Source organism: Bombus impatiens, unplaced genomic scaffold (genome assembly GCF_000188095.3).
Source record: "Bombus impatiens unplaced genomic scaffold, BIMP_2.2 scf_0633, whole genome shotgun sequence".
Taxonomy (NCBI): Eukaryota; Metazoa; Arthropoda; class Insecta; order Hymenoptera; family Apidae; genus Bombus; species Bombus impatiens.
This window is the reverse complement of record NT_177052.1, coordinates 309384-330037: the sequence shown is the minus strand read 5'-3', so window position 1 is coordinate 330037 and position 20654 is coordinate 309384. Positions and strand designations below refer to the sequence as shown.

Genomic DNA, 20654 nt, shown 5'->3' with positions numbered 1-20654 from the left:
AGACTGCTACGTGCGATAGTACATCGGAATTGCTTTATTTTTAAATTCAATCTGATATCAAGGAGATTTGTATAAAATGTTGATGAGGATGTCAGTGAAACGTGAATCGAGCACCGAAGCCGAACACCGACTCCAACAGTGATTGTTGAAGAAATTAAGGAGGTGGGTGGCGATGAATATGTAAGAGACAGAACAGGAGAGAGAGAGAAGGAGAGAAAAAGTGGTTTAGTGGCGTAACGAAAGATTTGTATTTCGTCGTGCATTTATGATGATCGTTCTGGGAACGACTCCAGGTTTTACGCTGCATGCAAACATTTAGCATTTAAAGACATCTTCCCCTCAGACGTTATAGGCTAGTGTTATATTTCTTTCAAGAATACAAAGTCCTACGCAATAGTTAAAAGATACAAATGAAATTATATATGATACAAATGAAATTATATATATATATGTGGCGTAACGAAAGATTTGTATTTCGTCGTGCATTTATGATGATCGTTCTGGGAACGACTCCAGGTTTTACGCTGCATGCAAACATTTAGCATTTAAAGACATCTTCCCCTCAGACGTTATAGGCTAGTGTTATATTTCTTTCAAGAATACAAAGTCCTACGCAATAGTTAAAAGATACAAATGAAATTATATATATATATGTGTGTGTGTGTGTGTGTGTGTTTAACATAAATATGCAAAATGCTTATCATAAAATGGTACATATACTGATACGCTCAATCCCTACAAAACTCAAATTCTCTTCACGATATATATTCAAAATTTCTGTCGTAAAATGACACGCTTGTACAAATGTTTGATTTCAATAAAATACTTCCAAAATAGACCAATGCGAAATTTGAAAGATTACAAAGAAAGTAGTGCAAGTTTGGGAGGACATCCAAGATTTACAGAGGCCTGGTACTTCCCAACGTTCTAAAAACACGTGAGCGTATATATCACGTAAATTATCATCTCCAGGCGCGTTTAAACACGCATCTACCTTCCTTCTTGTCTTTTTTCGTCCATGGGATCCAGGAGGGCCGTACATTCACCCCTGTTAGCCGAGATATTGTAACCACGACGAGAAATTTCATCCTGCTTTAATTACCAGCGAAGTAAAGCGGTTCTAGTGCGGTGGACTCACGGTATAATAAAACGAACGCGTTTCTCCTTTTATTTTTTCTCCCATTTCTCTCTTTTCAAGGGGTCGCATTATTCGTCCCTAACTTGTCCAATTAACTGAAGGAAGGGGTCGAGGCCCGTGCAGGTGCATACCTAAACCTCCTTCTGGCCTAAAACGTGAATTTAACCGTGGAATTAAGTCGTGCAATTAAACGTGTCTCGCATAAAATAATATAGAACTAATTGGGCTAGGAAAGCAGGCCGGATTTCCGTGGTTTACTGCGTCCAAATTATCGAGCTTGGGAACGACTCGGTTCACTCGCGCGTACAACACATCCCATTTATATCTACGCGCGGATGTATTGCTGTAAGTTGCGTCACGTTCTGCCAATTGGAATCCTTGGCATTTTATTACATAATTGGTGGAATTAAATTTCTTATAGAAATTTTATATCTTTAATTTTGTATATTTATTGTAGATTTTGAGTATATTTATGCGCCGTAATAATTACAGTATTATTTCTTAAATGTGTTTTATATCTGACAAGTGTATCCATTCAAAATAGAATATGTCATATAATTATATAATTATATATAGTAAACAAAGCATTAATGAAGAAACCTATAGACACAAAATAGAAAGCTCATATCGAAGAGTGTACTAGTAAAGGATTAATAAAAGAAAGAATATTGCCCATAGTCAAAATAAAGGCAAATACAAAATTAAAAAAAATATATCATGAAAACGTTGAGCACCACTAAAACACAAAAACCCACACACGCTAAATTAGTACGTACTATCAAAACAATTCATCTAACTCTTCATTCGTCCCCCACTTCAGTCTAACCTTCAATTCCGACAATCCAACATTCGGTCACTAACAAAGAAAAAAAAAAAGAAAGGAAAAGGCATTGCCTGATCGATGGCCCTTAAATCGACATCATCCAACATCGTTAAAATCCCCGGAGTTTTGTAGGGTGAATCAGGACGTGACGTAACGTCGATTCGGATGGTCGATCCAAGGAACGATCTTCTGGAACGATACGTCTCATCGAGCCAGCTGATCAGCGGATCAGGTTCACGGGACATTTGGCCCCGATCGTCTTCATTTTCCAGTCTACACGCGGGATTAATGCCTTGGCTTAAATGTTTACCGCCCGCGCGCGAAAACGGGCGCAGCAGCGTGTCAAGTGATGGAATTAATCGTAGATGGTTCCCTGGAGGGTGGTGCATGATTCACCGAGAACCACATCGCGCCACACCCCGCCACAAAATGGTGTGCACGTTGCACACGATTATGCGACAGCGGGGTGCGTGCCGGATAGGTGAACGGGCAAGTGAGTCCGCGCGCGCGCACGCGTGACCGACAGTGTGTTGGCACCCATGCAGGATATGCGGGATACATAGGGGTTACGACAAGGGGACAAGCTGTAGTGACAGGTGGGGGCGAGCTTTGTTATTTGAGTTGTAGATAAATATGCTTCGATACAGATGCAGATTCTCGGAAATTTCTTCCTTGAGATGACTTCCTTTTTTAGTTCGACATTTTTTCGTGAGTAGAAAAAAATTTATGTAAACTAAAACCAACAAGTGTCGACCTTCAAATATATAATATTGGGATTATATATATGAGAATATGTACAATGAAGGAATGAGTCCACAACTTTCAATGACTTTATCATGCAGAAAACGGTTTTGTAACTTTGTAGTCACAATGGGGTACAATGTCTGTCTAAAAATGAAATTGTACTGAAAGAACGTCAATATATCAGTACGTGACTTCGATGTTGCACAGCGTTATGGATGGTTAAAGTTCAGACTTCAATTTTTCGTATATAATTATATTTTTTCACATTGGGCAAATAAGATATTGTATTATAGGTGTGTTAATAGTAAAAATATATTTCGATATCGATACAGTTTGTCGACGAACGAAAGATCGCTCATCGATTAAAATAACAAAAGAAAATGTAGAAATTTTACAAAATTGTACATTCATTTCTTTTTTTTAAGATTAAACTTCATTTTTTCGTTGAATTTTTTTTCTTTCTTTATATATTTAATGAGCAAGTTATTATAATAAGATCGGATATTTGTAATATATCGATGGAGTTTCTCGGAGAACGGAAGTTTGTTCATCATTAAATCGGCAGAGGAGGATGTTGATCTTCTTTAAAATTATGAACTTCGTAAATCAAGTGTATTCTCTTGTCGGATAAGCATTCTTTATCCTTATAATATACACAATTATACTAACTACCATAAATTACTACTAAAATTCCAATCACTTTCCCGAACAAATACACACGTGCGAGCATATCCAAACAAGCAGCCAACATACATTCTACAAACAACTCAGCCTCCTTACATTTCACAAAAACAAGCCCACCCGATCGCCCCAAACAGCAGGCCCCTTTCGCGTCTGTTCACCCATCAATTCGTCCAACAATTCACCGAAAATGAAGAGAATCGATGCAACATCACCGAAGAGTACAATCGACGTCTCCTGTATCGTCGGTAAACGCGCCATATTGCGTGGGCTCTTCGAAGCCGACTATTATTTATGAAGCGGGGGCCCCTGGACGCAATAATCGCGGGCGCACCCCCTCTGATCCGTACCACGATCCCGTTGCGTGGCTCCCTTGTACGTAACCGTGCCGAATCCCTTCCGATTATCATGCCAATATTGTCCCCGGTGTGTGATCGATGCTCTTACTGTTCGCGCAGATACGACGATCCCTCGGAGACATGCGTCGGCAGCCATACGTGCACCAACACCGGCTGTGTGTAGAGATTCGACCGCAGAATATCACAACATATGCTGCCTGCACGCTACCGCGAACGATTCCTCCGCATTTGCATATTTACACGACCATCCAAAAGTACTCAATCATTCGCCTGTTTTTGATGCACGGTATATTTCTCAACTATAAAATTATAAATAAATTGGAGCTGCGATCAGTTTATTCCTCCTAATCATCATAGCTGTGTACGCGTAATTGAATTTGACGCGATTAAATCGATTACGGGAAATCAATATGCATTAATACAATTGGTGATTACAGTTGTTAGATCTTGTAGAACTATTTCTTACTTCCATAACTTTATCGTAAGGTTCTTTCATTTCTGAATTGATGATCATTGATGAGTATATTTATATATTTGATTTTCTGATTCTAATGTTTAATCATGAAAGTCTAATCATTAATCGGTATATCCGTACACTTTTATTGTATTTAGATATGGCTACCGTAAGTTGAATAGAGTGTCCATATACTTATGATTGTAATGTAGCTATAATGTAATATAAATACTAATAATGTAGCTACTCAGACAAAGAAAACTTCTTTTGGTAGAATATTTCTTTCTGCAATGTTAACTGGCGCTTCTTGTTTTTGTTTGGATTGAACAGTTTCAGATTGAACAGTTTAATAGAGTTTTAGGAAGAAGCGAAGTTGACTGTGGTTAGTTCTTGAGTAAAGTATCGTGTGTTAGAGAAGAAGAAATGGTCGAAGAAATTGGGGAAGGTTGTGTCTTAGGTCATGGTCGAGGAGAGTTTGATTTCAGCAGTTTCTTGAACTTTCAGTGTTGCGCAAGGTTTCGTTAGACTTGAAAACTTTCATACAATGGATTTTGTGGAAATTACATTTTTAAACATCCAATTTTTGTTTACCCTCGTTCATTCTTTGCGACAAATTTGATGCGCTGAATATAAATGAATATAAATACACAATGTGGATACTTGAATGTATGGAATTTTAATTTTCTTACTTCCGATAAACTACCCAAAAAGTCGTAAAAATGAAACGGACAAGGGATATCAATTAGCCTACCAAATTCTATTATTTCAACAAGTAAGCCATACGTACACCTGAATCACACGTGTCAACTAACTGCTATTCCTCAAATGTAAGTCGCGAGCTATGTCACCGCCTTTGCCCCTGCGACGTTGCGATAATTAATAATTATATCCGAGAAAGTAGGGGTCTGTCGAAGTTATAATTACACCGGGAATAATCAACAACTACTAACGTGGAACACGTCGACGGGGTGGGCAAGGGTGGTCGAGTTCGACAGCGGAATCACAAAGGGTTGGGGGGCAAGGAAACTCCGAGCCGAGTCTCTCGAGACACTGTACACCCAAGCTTGACAGGGAACTTTATTCCTTACAGTCTCGTCTCCCTTTTTTTCTGCCTTCTTCCTCATCCAGCCCCCTTCATCCTTTTTTCCTATTTCCTTCTCTTTTTTTTTCATCCCTGCAGCTCCTTTATCCAAAGGTCTCGGCCCTCAAGTGTACGAGAGTCTCTGACCCGTCTTCTCTCCACTCATTCAGTTTATCTCGGCCCTTTCTCTTGGACGGCCGTCTTCCTGCTTCCGGGCACTTCATTCAACCGTGAAAGGAAAAGTTTGCAATGAAATAAGTAGCGAGCCGAGCCCCGGGGATCATTATGCTCCGAAGTCTGAAGAGGATGGTCCAAGGTTCCGTAACCTGGCTACTTGTAATCGTTACTTTCGAACCGAGAGTATTCGACTGGAAGAACGCGCGCGGAAACGGAAGAGGAAGAACGCCACAAGGTGTGCGTGCATGTATGATGGGGGTGGGATAATTAACCCCTGGAGCCTCCTTTCTTTGAACAATTTTGTGACGTGACTCGAGCAGACTTCGTCCGCTGCTGCCCGTCTTAATTATTACTGGCTTTCCAAGACTTAATTCAGAATCTAGGGAGCCTGGGGTGGCAATGGAAATTTTCATGGCCGGAATGGAAATTTTTCTTTAGGACAATATTGAAATACGTTTGTGATAGACATCGTTGAGGATGAATTGACAATTTCAAGTCAGATTATTAACGAGCGTAGTAGATGCACGTATGTCATAATTAACATTGCAAATATGAACAACAATTTCTTATATTTCAATAGATTAGCGACGTAACAATTTTCTTGTACAACACAATTTCTAACTCTTTGCCATAGGTGAAATCTCACCCATCTTACTTCGATATTATCGTCTCATAATAACAATACCACTGTAGTGTTATTTTTATATTTAAAAATATGTGTAAGAATATTGAAAGTAGATTATGAATATTGTCTACGTCAGGCGAACATGAGCACGATCGATAGCTACGGTGAATAATTCCAAAGTAGGTCCCCGGACGTGCATCAACGTGGCCCTGTACAAACTAGTACCAGGTCTACGTATCTCTCGTTATTCAAGAATACATAGGTAATGGACGAACGAACGTTGGATAGGGAATAAAGAGAAAGGATAGAGGGAAGGGAAGGCTCTTGGACGACCGGTGCACATGCACACACCTAGGATTATTTGTGGGCTGCGTTACATTATCCTCATTTAGAATTCACGCTCCCCGGGCGTCTATCTGCTCCATGCATCTGCCGCATATTTCGCTCTTACGGAACGAGCCACGCGGGTGGGTGTGCTTGCAGCGCGAGACATCCAGGCCGAAAGTGCTCTACTCGTGTACTGGCAAAACGCTGAACCCCCGAAGACGATGTAATAGAGGCCGTGTAATAGAGACCCTGGTTTCTCTCCTGATGGGACAATAATAATGTTGTCTGGCTAGTTTGTTGTTCGTGTACTGTTTCAATGCATACCAGTCAACTCGTACGGGCTATTCCAACGTGTATGTACTTTCTGATGAGTTTTAGAAGCTGGTGGGGTTTGATTTTGGATTGCCGAGATAATGAATTTTGTTTCTGAACATTGTGGCATGTTAATTGTGCCTTGCAATATAATATCGCATAGTAATATGAATTATAATTGCTATTCAACAAAGATCGTATTTTTCTAAAAAAGAAAACAAAAAACTTTGGTTTGACTCCGACTGATGATCTTCAAATAAAAAGTACGTGCATATGCACGATACTTTGATGTTTCACGTCAGATATAGTATTACGGCAGTAAATAATCTCTTATATAAATATTACAAAAATTGTAATATGAGAGGCTAAGCTGGATGATTTTAGTTAAATCTTATAAGGTTTCGCCTTTATTCGCATTTTGTTTTAAAAAATGTATTATTTTTAATAATAATAATATAATATACAGAAGCTTCGGTTCGATTCAGCATAGAATGGCACGAAGAGTGAAATGTTATCAGCTAGTATTATTAGAAACCGGTTAACATTTGACAACTGCTGACCCGGGAGATTAATCGTCGAAATAAAACGCTTTATACTTCGCATAATATTTCATTATTCCCTCCAGCGAATTGCTTACAGCGATGTCAATATGATCGGTTGAGTTCAAGTGATATAGATTGTTCTACGATTGTCAAGTAAATAACGTTGTAATAATATCACTTTGATCACTTGATTGAACGGACAACAGTTTCGTTACGCGTCTGAGTAGTTAAACCGGTTAAAACTTTCTTCAGGCTAGTGGTTGCCTTCTTATAATCTTAATGTCATATCTATTATAAATTCTCGATCTTCTGTCACACGAATGAAATTTTAACATATCTTCATCATCGTCAAGAAATAAATTCATGAATTGTTTCATAAATCTCATAAGATTTTTAAAGGTAATTCAACTGAATCATTTAATTCCTAAACAGAGATTCGAAGATTTCACGATATGATATCATACAATCATCAAACCTTTTGGAAGAAATATCTCGACATTGTTAACGAAGCACGATATACATAATCTTTCCAATTCTCCCAACACGATATGGTTCACAATTCAACAAAAAAGTTGTCAATTTTGACAACTGTCTATACGTTCTCTTCAAATCCTATCAAAATGTATCCCTCCTTCTAAAATTCGTCCCTTTCAAATCTTCTCGAAGAGTTTCTACTACAAATCTTCGAACTCCCATACTAGGAAAATGCAAAAATAGATCACCAAAAGTATCAGGAAGCCAACGCATCTTTACGTATGTCGATGGACCACGACAATTCAATCTCCGCATTCCAGCTGAAACGAAACTGTCGCACCGTTTCTGCCAGATATCGATATACACGTATGCGGTACGAAAATAGACGCGTAGCCGCATATCGTTCGCGCTGACCACAGCGGTGGCAGAAAACGGAGAGGAGCCACGATTCTGCTTAACATTCAGCCCGACACGCTCGCTGATTGGCTATTAATTATCCGACCGACAAGAATAACGATTAACTTGGCGTATCGCGTGTTGGCTCGACGCGCCCCCTCGATCCTCCTCCAGCTGGCGCGGATCGATCGTGGATCAACGAAAAGGGGCTCTGTGTACGCATCGTAAATCAAACGTGTCTCGCTCGTAAATTCGAACCGGCGCGGGCCAACTCATCGTTTGATCATCGATCGGTTCCCTGGACATGAACGTCGAGCGATTTCCAGGCTAAAGAGCCTTTCCTGCCCCCCGCCATCTACGAGAGAAAAAAAAAGCGAACTCTCCATGTAATTGAGAAGTTGCTAATTGATTCGGTGATGGATAGCGATTTTAGCGAGCGGCGAACAGGAAAAACCAGACACCGAAAGAATGCGCGTTGGTCGAACCAGCCACCGAGATCGGGGATAAAGAGGCTTAATCGATTCGAGAGGCTTGTGGCTTGGCGAGTTGCTGAGTTGGTTTTAGTTGCCTTGTTCTAATTTGGATTTTCCTTGAACGTGGAACGATCCTTGGGTGGTCCACGGTGGAATGAAAACTACATATGGTTTTTGGTTTAATTTTGTAGTAATCGTTGCGAACTATTTGTTATGTTTCTTTTCTAAGCTACTTGGTATTTTATTTAGTGTATTCAAATAGATTCAGCTCCAACCATCAATTACAGCATTCAGTTTATTCTCTAAACTATTAATTCACCTCCTCTAAACTAGGACCAGAATCCCATAAATTATGTGTTTATTTTAGGTCCATCATATGCAACTACACCATTAAACACCACCCTCAATAATATCTCAGTAACTGTGTATCTTAATACAGGTCAAATATTTGCAGAAATGTAATTATGCAAAAATATACAAACATGTACGTGATATAGCAACGTAGAGTTATTTGAGTCTGGGAAGAGGTATTATATAGGAATTAACGAAATAAGTAACAAAATAATTTCTAAAAACAAAGTAATATACACACGTTATTGTAGTATGATAATTGCGGCTAAGAATATCAACAGGAGTTGACTAAACTTCTCTCCTCATGAAAAACCGCGATTACCGAGCTGTCAATTGTTATTAAATAATAATACATCTCACTATTTATCGCGTCATCAATGACGAGGCTGTTTTCAAGTACAGATCGTTTAAAAATTGTTGATGATCGAATTTGGCAAATTGCAAAGCAAAATGCTTATCTTCACTGAAATATCATATCAAATATTTGACCTAATTTATTATATATATATTATATATTATTTATTCCATACAGAGACACAAAAAAAAATATTCCAAACAGAATCTCGTCATATTTAAACGATGGATTTATAATGATATAAATTTGCATAAATATCGCCAGCTTGATAATAATCAACGACAAAATCTCGTTAAAAGTACTACCGGAAACGAGTATCAATGCGAAAACGATTCGATTAAAGAACAGTGACATTGCTTTAATTAGCGCGGTCATCGAACGCGGTCGTTTATTCGGTGAAATTGCAAATTCATCGTGAAGGCGCGGCTGCCTTAAACGTTCGACCGGCTTTAAATTTCATGGCGCAGCGTCGTAAACGGCTGCGGGAATCGCGATAATATTCGGCGGAACGGCTGCTTGGCAACGATAATTAGCAACCGTGGAATTACGAGGAGACGACCATTCCGCTTTATGAAGCTATCGTCCGTACGCGTAGCTGGCGATACGTTTATGTCCGGACCACAGGACTTATACTACGCGACCGAATAGCTCTCTCGATGAAGGATTATATGGCGACTATATACCCTCGCCTATATCATCGATTCGTGTTTCTTCCATTACTGTTCGCGTCAAAGCTTTGATTTTACGTATGTCTTGAGTGACGAATGGTCTGGGAAGACTTTGACCGCTGTCCTTATAGATTTTTTAACGTTTGAGAGAAATTGAATTCATTCTGTTGATCTATGTACATATAAGTATATCATTGTTAAATACAATTAAAAAATAAAGTATATGTGAGAGAAATCATAAGAAATTGATGATATTAACAATTTGTCCCTGAAGAGGTTTGAACTACTCAAAAATATTTTTTCAAATTTCTTGAACTAAAACGATAACAGTACCAAACAATCTTAAAATTGACACAAATGCAGCACGCTAAAAATCAACAGAAAAAATTAATTTTCCTTTGAATAAATTCCTTCTTTAAAAAAGTCTAAATTGCTGAAATGAAAACGATAGTAAACCCCAAGTAATCCCAAAACTGGTAAGAAAAGCACAGGAAAAATCCGCAGGAAATCCTTCGGAAAGCGCATCGCTAGACCCTAAAAAGGAATTCGAGATGAGAGAAAGTAGGTCCAGGATTTCGAGTCATTAGCCATTTAAAACGGCGATTTCTCTTTTTCTCTCTCTACCTAAAAGCTATCTCGCGCCGCCATCGCAGCTAGCTTTAATTAATTTCCCGGTTACTTTTTGTCCATGGTTTGGTTCGATGAAAATTCACGCGATGTATTTACCGAACGTCACGTTTTCCAATTACGCGGTATCGCTGATGCCCCCGCGTTTTAATCGCGGTGAATATTAAGCCACGCTAAAAACGTTGAATAACACATACATACACTCGCTCGCACACACAGACGAACCGTGTACCGACCGTGGTTTCGTTGGTATTTTAATTGCAACGTCTTTCACGGAATCATTTTATTCGGGTAAAAACCGTGCCAATGCTTCTTCTCGCGCTATCTTTTTCTCCTTTAACAGCAAAGACAGAAAGAGAGAAAGAAAGCGTCGTAACTGGGACCAGTTGGTTTTCAACGTCTGCAAGATGGTAAACGCTTTCTCGCGGAGATTGTCGATTATCAATTTCTTCGCCTGTCACCATTAAACGTTACGTAAGCCAGCGACGAATTTATGGATTCCTCGAATATCGCGTTGCACCGTTTTCTGTACAGTTATACTAGTATCACTAGTCGTTTGTCTTTTACCTACTGGTAGCGATGGGTTCAAATCCAATGTGTATATTTATACAATAGATCAAACCTAGAAATACAATCGAATACCCAAAGTTCGTTTCATCCTACTTGTGAAATATGTATTTGATCTCCACAAGCTGTTTTCAAACGTCAGAACGACTCTGTTTATACAAAAATGCTTCAATATTTTAACGAATCGTGAGAATCATTAATACGCATTACTATATTATTAAATTTTTATAACAAATTTAGAAAAATTGTGGAGATTATATACGTACATGTCCTAGCTATCTATTTTTGAATAGGTTTCAAAAACGTTGATTGTGATAATATTAGTTATTCTGTTGGTTTTATACAAAACCTCTTGAATTTTTCACTTATTTTTAAGAGGTAACATATTTTCTACATAGGAGATCATTTTTCTTGTTTCTATTTATAGTAATCATGTTACTCTGTTTTAGTCAGCAAATAATATCAAAATCGGAAAAATAATTTTCATTTGCGAGATGCTTAAGTCCATCACTATCTAAAGGGTGTCTCATAAATATCGGTTTATTGTGAGACGCTGAAGTTGTTGAACGCTGTTTTCGATTGTAAATATTCAGGCAGTGGCGATGGGCCTTGTTTGAGAATGGAATACTCGATATGGTGCAAGATTTAAGACCTTGCTTCTTTTATTTGCTGAGAATTTATGAAGTTTCCGTGACTCTGTTTTGGGATAGTGTAAATTCTGATAGCTGCTTTCCAGCACATTCCGGTACATGAAAGTTTTATAAGATCTACTTTAAATAAAACTACTACGTGACATTTTCGCGGAGACAAATCTTAAACATATATTGCTAGATTATATAGGACAGAATAGTTAAGTTTAATTAAACAGATTAGGTACAGCTGATGCATAGTAGTCAAAATTCGCGTTAAAAATTTCATTTTTATTTACCACACTCAGCTGCCGTGCATCTACTTTGCTTGGGAGTTGGGTTATCGAATACAAAACATCTCACGTGCAGCAATCGTAGTAAAAGCGAGCCGAACACGCCACACGTTTCAACTTCGATGACGATTTCTATCTTTACAGCTTAATCCCATTAATTTGCGACGTCTCTCTCTCTCTAGCGTTCTTACTGTTTTATAATTTTCGAGGAAAAGAAAGAATTAAAAAAAATATGATTCAATTGAAAATGACTGAAAGAACGCAGCAAGATTAACCTATTCAAATTCTTATCACGAATCGAATATACCGTCTCTTATTTCTACTAGATAGCCATCAACATCTGTGATTAATTTCCAACCTGAAAACTGCAAAAGCTATAGAAAAGCTGAATTTCACTGCTTCCAAAGTAGCCGATCCAGCCTACTCCCCTGTCGCGTCTGCTTACCGCGACATGTCCTCGACCCACACATTTTCAACTCGAAAACGTTCCTTTACCCACGAGTAGCCATTCTGGTCGTTCAAAGTAGCGAACTTCGCATGCAAAGTGGCTGACATGCGGTAATTGCGGCGAAAAAAAGCCACGTGAACCCGGTTCACGTTCTGTGAACGACGCTTTGGCATTCGAATTGCACCTGGTCAGATTTAAAGAAGCACTGGAACCACGCTTCAACGTGATCCTTCGCGACGTGGAGACGAGAGGACGGAGAAAGAGGTGACACGCACGTCCAGACCCGTGTTACTTACGGCTCGAAAGTAATTCCGTATTTACTTTGACGCTAGCGGGCTAAATTAACACCCGGGGCACGTTTTACGAGCAATTTGCTGCACTTACGTGCACCCTTACATAAGTCGCCGTAAGTACGGTCGACGTGAACGCGAGCCCCGTATCCGCGTGACGTTTCAACAAGCACCATACCCCTTCGCCAACGTGTTCCCCGAGGCCACGGGAAATTACGATCTTCCTTCTTGATGAAAGTGCACCGATCAAAAGTTCGACTGTAGCTGCGATGCAACTGTTAGGTAGACACGAACCAATTGGTTGCTTGCTTTGATCCTTATTCTGACGTAATTTGTACAATAACTTGAACATACAGTGGCTACGAAAATTATTATATTTATTGTAACATTTATATACTAATTGATTATGTGTATTAAGTTTTGTATTATTATTGGATAATATCTTCGCACGATTATAAAAATCGAGTCACTATGAAATTACCATCTCTCCTGCCTAATTTGTAATTCATAATTGGAAAGTAAACGAATGTGCAATGAACAACTCTACAAAATCTCTGATTCTGAAACAAAAGGATATTTTGTAAAATTTGAAATACACCAAAATGTATCTTGCAGAACACCTTGCAGAGAATCAACCTGTCACATCTCATTAAAAAATTCCCGCAACACGATACTCGTTCAATATCATCGTGTACTTTCCCCGAACACACGTTCTTTCAAGAAACTTCTTGGCAGCGCGCCGCATAGCTTTGCTGCAAATTCGTCAGGTTACTCGTTTCAGTTCGTTAAAACTTTTTACCCGGCCGTACAAGGGCATGGCCGTGTCGCGAACTTCGCTTCATCGTCTTGGAACGTCTTAGATCATGCAGGCCACTTTTACAACGTCATTTTCCCCGGGCATATACACTTCGAGCTCGTTAGCTCGAACTTCCTCCGTGCAAAAGGGCTCGTTTTGCCGCTAATTTCCTACGGCGGTGTAGCTGATGGAAATTTCTAGGTCTTCGCGGTACGCTTTAATAAGAAATTCCACGCGAGCTGCTCGTGTTAGCCACGTGACATTACATGCTCTTAATACCCAATTTTCAACCGGTCAATTTCCAACTGGCGAACGTTAAAACCGGTAATGCCTTCTTTTTCTTCCGCAAGGAAAATATTTGAAAGAAGCAATCATGCGACGATTACGAAGAAGCAAATCTCATTCGCCGGGTTATTCTATTGGACTGTTCGTTAAAAATAATCGACCGTCACGTAGTATGTGTTTAATGGAAGTGTATGTACATAAAATTACACAGCTTATCGGGCAGTTGTCGAATCGTCTTAGCCTGCTAAAATTTGGTGTGTGATTCCATCGGTAGAAATTGGAATTATTCGTGAAACAATGTCAACACGGATATTACCGAATGTTCGGATTATATTTTTCAGGATAATTATAATTCTTTGTTCGATATGTAGCGGCAAATAAGTAGAGGACAATTCAAATCATGTTGTTGTTTTGCCTCGGAGTATCAAGATCGTTAAGATACACGTAATGTAATAATAAATAAACTCCGGGCAAAACAATGTCGCTGCTACGTGCAACCGTTGAACAAAGACGAATTTGAATTTTCTGGCTCTTCCCCGACCAGTATAAATAAACAGACGCGATCGCGAGCGAATCAGTACATACCGAGTATCTACGAAGTGTCGATCGATATCTACGAGTTATCAGCGAGCAATTATACACTGTCTTAGCGAATACGTTTGTACGAACGTCTCTCAACAGTATTTATATTTATTAATGTATTCTTTTAAATACATTTAACGGGTTGTAACTGCAAGTTTTCGTTATTCTATATTACAAGTGCTCTACATTGGTGACCCTGACGTGATCTAAGCGAAAGAGGTAATTGTGAGAATGCTATCAAGATTTTAAACACCGAGAATATAAAAGAGTTCAAGATGACGAGTACCGACAGCCAACTTCGTACAGAATTTGCAGACTCAAACGGTTCAGGACTATACTGGGAGTTTGAGAACGAAGAAATGGGCGATAGAACGCCGTCTCAAAAATCGCAACAGCCCGGCCTCTGTTATTATCACGCGACGTTCTAGGACGGCGCGAAGAAGTGCCGCTTCCCATGCACCTGGAATCAGAAACGGGATCAGCCGTCTGTAAACGCGGCAAACGACGACGGCTTGGGAACTCGCCGTATCTTCGTCACGGACAGAAGCACGAAAATTTCATTCTTAATGGACACCGGTGCCGACACATGTGCGCAACAAGATACGTGAACCGGCGAACAAAAGCGACTGTTCGCGATCAACGGAACGCGGATTCCGACGTATGGCACCATCACCGTGTCCCTCAACCTATCACTACGTCGAGCCTTCAAGTGGCGTTTTGTAGTTGCCGATGTGCAAACGCCCATCATCGGTGTCGATTTCCTGAGCCATTATGGGTTGCTCGTAGACCCACGAAATAAACGGCTCCTTGACACGACTACACAACTGTCGACAAAGGGATTCGCCGCCACAGCCGACGTAGTATCAATCAAAACCATCGACGGAGAATCACCGTACCACAGACTACTGGCGGAATTTCCAAATTTAACGAGACCGCTCGTTTTCCGGAGAAGTTCTCTACGGCATGGTGTGCAGCACCATATCAAGACGACGCCCGGACCGCCGNNNNGGTCCACGCCAAACCATGCCGCCTCGCCCCGACTGACTCAAACTGGCGAAGATGGAATTCGAAGTCATGATAGAGCAAGGCGTGATGCAGCCATCGAGAAGCCCATGGGCATCACCGTTACACATCGTTCCAAAGAAGGACAGAGGGATTCGACCTTGTGGCGATTATCGGGCATTGAATGCTCGCACCATTCCGGATAGATACACACCGCCACACATAGAGGACTTCGCGCAGAATCTGTATGGTAAGCGTATCTTTTCTAGAATCGATCTCGTTTGCGCTTACCATCAAATTCCGATCGCGCCGGAGGACGTAGAAAAGACTGCGATCACGACGCCTTTTGGTCTTTTCGAAGCGACCAACATGATGTTCGGGCTTCGAAACGCCACCCAAACGTGTCAGAGATTCGTGGACGAAATCACGAAAGGCCTTGATTTCGTCTACATGTACATAGACAATTTTTTGATTGCATCCGAAAACGAAGAACGACACCGCGAACACTTGCGGATTTTGTTTAAACGCCTTGACGAGTACGGGCTCGTAATAAATCTCGTGAAACGTGAATTCGGCGTGAGCGAAATAAAATTCCTCGGTTACACCGTAACCGCCGAGGGGATAAAACCATTAGCCGAACGCGTTGACGCTATAGTTAAAGTACCGTTACCCGCGACTGTTAAAGACCTACGAAGGTACCTCGGTATGATCAACTTGTACCGCCGTTTCATACCGGGGGCTGCGAAGATTCTTCAACCATTCAACGACTTGTTGAAAGGCACAAAGAAATGCAACGCGTCCATTGATTGGTCCGAACAAACTGAAAAGAGCTTCCGCGAGTCGAAAAGCGCCTTAGCTGATGCGACAATGTTAGCGCATCCGATTCCCGGCGCACCCGTTAGCCTCGCTGTCGACGCATCCGATTACGCCATAGGTGCGGTACTTCAACAGAGCGTCAACGATACTTGGCAGCCCTTAGGTTTTATGACGAAATCGCTATCCCCCACGCAACAAAAGTACAGCGTGTACGACCGAGAATTACTCGCGATGTACACCGCGGTGAAACGATTCAGACACGCCGTCGAAGGAAGAGATTTCGCGATCTATACGGGTCATAAACCCCCAATATACGCGTTTAACCAAAATCTTGACAAGTGTTCGTCATCGGTACATTAAAGAGATAGAGAACAACGTAGACGACACTCTATTCCGGATCGAAGCGATCGGGAAATCTGTAGATTATCAAACGTTATCTGCAGCACAAGAGAATGATAACGAGCTACGCGAAATTATTAACTCTGGCTCTGGTGCGCTGCAACTCAAAAAGCTGCTATTTCCCAATCAAAATGTCAGTATATATTGCGATATTTCGACCGAAACCTTGCGACCGTTCGTACCGGAACCGTTACGACGCAACGTATTCCAATCGTTACATGAACTTTCCCGAGGATACGTGCTACGCAAAAACTGGCGACGACGCGTTTCGTCTGGCCGTCCATTAATAAAGATTGTCAAACGTGGACGCGACAATGCATACCGTGTCAACGTTGCAAAGTCACCAAGCATGTATCCTCACACGTCGGAACGTTCAACGCGTTAGCAGGCCGATTCGAACACATATACTTAGACATTATCGTCATGGAATACTCACAAGGTTATCGATATTGTGTAACGTTTATCGATCGTTTTTCGTCTTGGCCCGAAGCCGTTCCCATTGCCGACATGGAAGCGCCAACCATTGCTTTGGCCCTCCTTTCTACATGGATATCTCATTTTGGAGTACCCTTAACAATCACGACCGATCAAGGACATCAATTCGAATCGCGTGTATTTGAGGAATTATGCCAATTGCTCGGGATCAAGCACTTGCGCAAGACGGCCTATCATCCCGCGTCTAATGGGATGGTAGAGCGCCTACAAAGACAACTCAAAACGGCGATCAAGTGTCACGACTCGAGCAACTGGGTCGAAATTCTACCGATCGTTCTGTTAGGCATTAGAACCGCGATAAAGGAGGGCCTTGACGCAACGGCAGCCGAAATGGTTTACGGCACCGGCATACGCTTGCCGGCGGAATTCTTTCTATCAACAAGTTAACGGGCCAATTCGGAATACGCGAACCGGCTAAAATAACGGATGGAGGAAGTCAGACCATACTCGGTTACGTGTCATGGCGAAAAGAAAAATCTTCGTCTTCAAAAAATTAGAATCATCGCCGTACGTATTCTTGCGCCATGAGGCGATTTACAGCCGTCATACGACAAAAAGAGGCGAAAAGGCATACGTAATTAAAGTAAACAATTACGACATAACGGTTTGCGTAGACCGGTTGAAGCTTGCTTTTGTAGTACCTTAGAAGTGTTAGAAGTTAGTACCTTGTAGTACCTTACTTAGAAGAAAAAAACCACCGAAACTCGTAGCATGTTGATTCCAGTAGAATAAACAAATGCTCGCGACGAAAGCAGTGCAAATAACAATAGCCGAACGACGGAAGAAAACACCAGGAATAGGTACGTTGCGCGGTCTGGACGAAGAGTTTCCCGATTGGTTTCAGGCAGGTTTCGGTTAAGAGTCGTAAATTGTCGGACACAGGATGTATCGGTAACTTTCAAAATAACGACGGCTAAGGAAAAAACAGTGTAAATAAAACTTCTTGGCAGCGCGCCGCATAGCTTTGCTGCAAATTCGTCAGGTTACTCGTTTCAGTTCGTTAAAACTTTTTACCCGGCCGTACAAGGGCATGGCCGTGTCGCGAACTTCGCTTCATCGTCTTGGAACGTCTTAGATCATGCAGGCCACTTTTACAACGTCATTTTCCCCGGGCATATACACTTCGAGCTCGTTAGCTCGAACTTCCTCCGTGCAAAAGGGCTCGTTTTGCCGCTAATTTCCTACGGCGGTGTAGCTGATGGAAATTTCTAGGTCTTCGCGGTACGCTTTAATAAGAAATTCCACGCGAGCTGCTCGTGTTAGCCACGTGACATTACATGCTCTTAATACCCAATTTTCAACCGGTCAATTTCCAACTGGCGAACGTTAAAACCGGTAATGCCTTCTTTTTCTTCCGCAAGGAAAATATTTGAAAGAAGCAATCATGCGACGATTACGAAGAAGCAAATCTCATTCGCCGGGTTATTCTATTGGACTGTTCGTTAAAAATAATCGACCGTCACGTAGTATGTGTTTAATGGAAGTGTATGTACATAAAATTACACAGCTTATCGGGCAGTTGTCGAATCGTCTTAGCCTGCTAAAATTTGGTGTGTGATTCCATCGGTAGAAATTGGAATTATTCGTGAAACAATGTCAACACGGATATTACCGAATGTTCGGATTATATTTTTCAGGATAATTATAATTCTTTGTTCGATATGTAGCGGCAAATAAGTAGAGGACAATTCAAATCATGTTGTTGTTTTGCCTCGGAGTATCAAGATCGTTAAGATACACGTAATGTAATAATAAATAAACTCCGGGCAAAACAATGTCGCTGCTACGTGTAACCGTTGAACAAAGACGAATTTGAATTTTCCGGCTATTCCCCGACCTGTATAAATAAACAGACGCGATCGCGAGCGAATCAGTATATACCGAGTATCTACGAAGTATCGATCAATATCTACGAGTTATCAGCGAGCAATTATACACTGTCTTAGCAAATACGCTTGTACGAGCGTCTCTCGACAGTATTTATATTTTTTAATTTATTTAATTCTTTTAAATATATTTGATGGGTTACAACAGCAAGTTCTTGTTATTCTATATTACAATCCTCTACAAGTCCTCTACAGATATTTAATTTCAAAATAATTAAAAATGTATTACTTACATTTTTCTATTGTATTACACTGTTTATTATTTTTTTAGTGCTACAATTCTAGTAATAGAACAATGATGTTAAGCGTAAATAATTCTTTCCATGGAACTTTTTGCCACTTTCTTCATGGAATAATAAGTATATCTGTGTTAAATCTGTGTCTCCTTGTTACAATTCTGTTAATGATTTACACAAGTAATAAAAGTAGCTGTTTAGTAATTTATCTTTTTATTAAGAAATAAGTATTTGTATATTTAGTATGAAATCCAATAAAAAATTTTTTTCCAAATCCAAAAATATCCAAAAAAGAGTATTTTTTCTAAAATTAGAGAAATTTTGTCATCGAAAGTTAAATTACATTGAATTGGGGATAACTCAAAGAACATGGAAAGGTTAAACGTGGAAGCAGAGTTTCCAGATTGTAAAGGGAATTCACGCTCCGCTTAAATCCTGCTACAGTGCCAGCTTTTTTTTTTGCAGTTGTACACGTAAAGGTGGGCAAAGTTGTTGCAACGATTCAAATCGATTCCCTCTGACAAATTTTTTTCTCTTTTTGTGACTTTTGATACTGGACGTGTAAAATTTAGAGGAACGCTGATTCCACAGAAATCCGCGATAACATAAAATATTACATAGGATATCCCGCAATATGTAGTATGTAGTATTGGATCAGACCAGATTTTCTCTTTAAAAGATGGATAATATAATATACTTTATTACTCCCTATTTATATTGTATATTTAATGAGTAATAAGTCTTTAAGCTATCGTTTTTAGCAGATTCTTACATTCTTTTAAGTACTGAGAAAGGAAATTGGTATATTTTTGATCGTGTTACTCTCAAACGATAAATTATGTAAATAAAGTACATAATACGATTATTATTATAATACAATATTATTATTTAATATGAAATAATAATGTATTTCATATTAAATGTATAATTAAATTTACATTTCCATTATATACCGAATATAGTATATTATATTATGTATATCTCATTTTATAGCATACGCTGTTATATGAATATACACCTTGGAGAACACACTGTATAAAACGTGTTGCAGGCTTTGAGTAAATGAAACGTAACAATAATGTCACGCGGTGACAGGAAATAATAAAAGCAACGGGGACAAAATAAAATGCGAAGTCGGTGGGAATTGTATACGGGTAGCGCGAAAGGTTTTTGCGAAAGAACGAAATACATTGAAGAATTCTATAATTATATGAAGCAAGCGACACGCGAGAAACAAAATGCGCGACGAAACAGAGCACACGGAGATGCAAAAATGTTTGATATAGAGTGAAATATGAACATGGAGGAAGCTATAACAATAAT

At 40.0% G+C, this 20654-nt stretch overlaps 2 protein-coding genes across 4 annotated transcripts in view; both read left to right on the top strand.

Annotated features, from left to right (window-relative positions):
- Positions 1–20654, top strand: part of LOC100748420 (protein slit) — a 592701-nt gene that overhangs the window by 456792 nt on the left and 115255 nt on the right. The gene's annotated exons all lie outside the window — the stretch shown is intronic.
- Positions 16669–17660, top strand: LOC105681164 (uncharacterized protein K02A2.6-like). The gene has a single exon (XM_012389071.3). It carries the CDS (start codon positions 17138–17140, stop codon positions 17594–17596), a length of 459 nt encoding a protein of 152 aa, XP_012244494.1. The 5' UTR covers positions 16669–17137; the 3' UTR covers positions 17597–17660.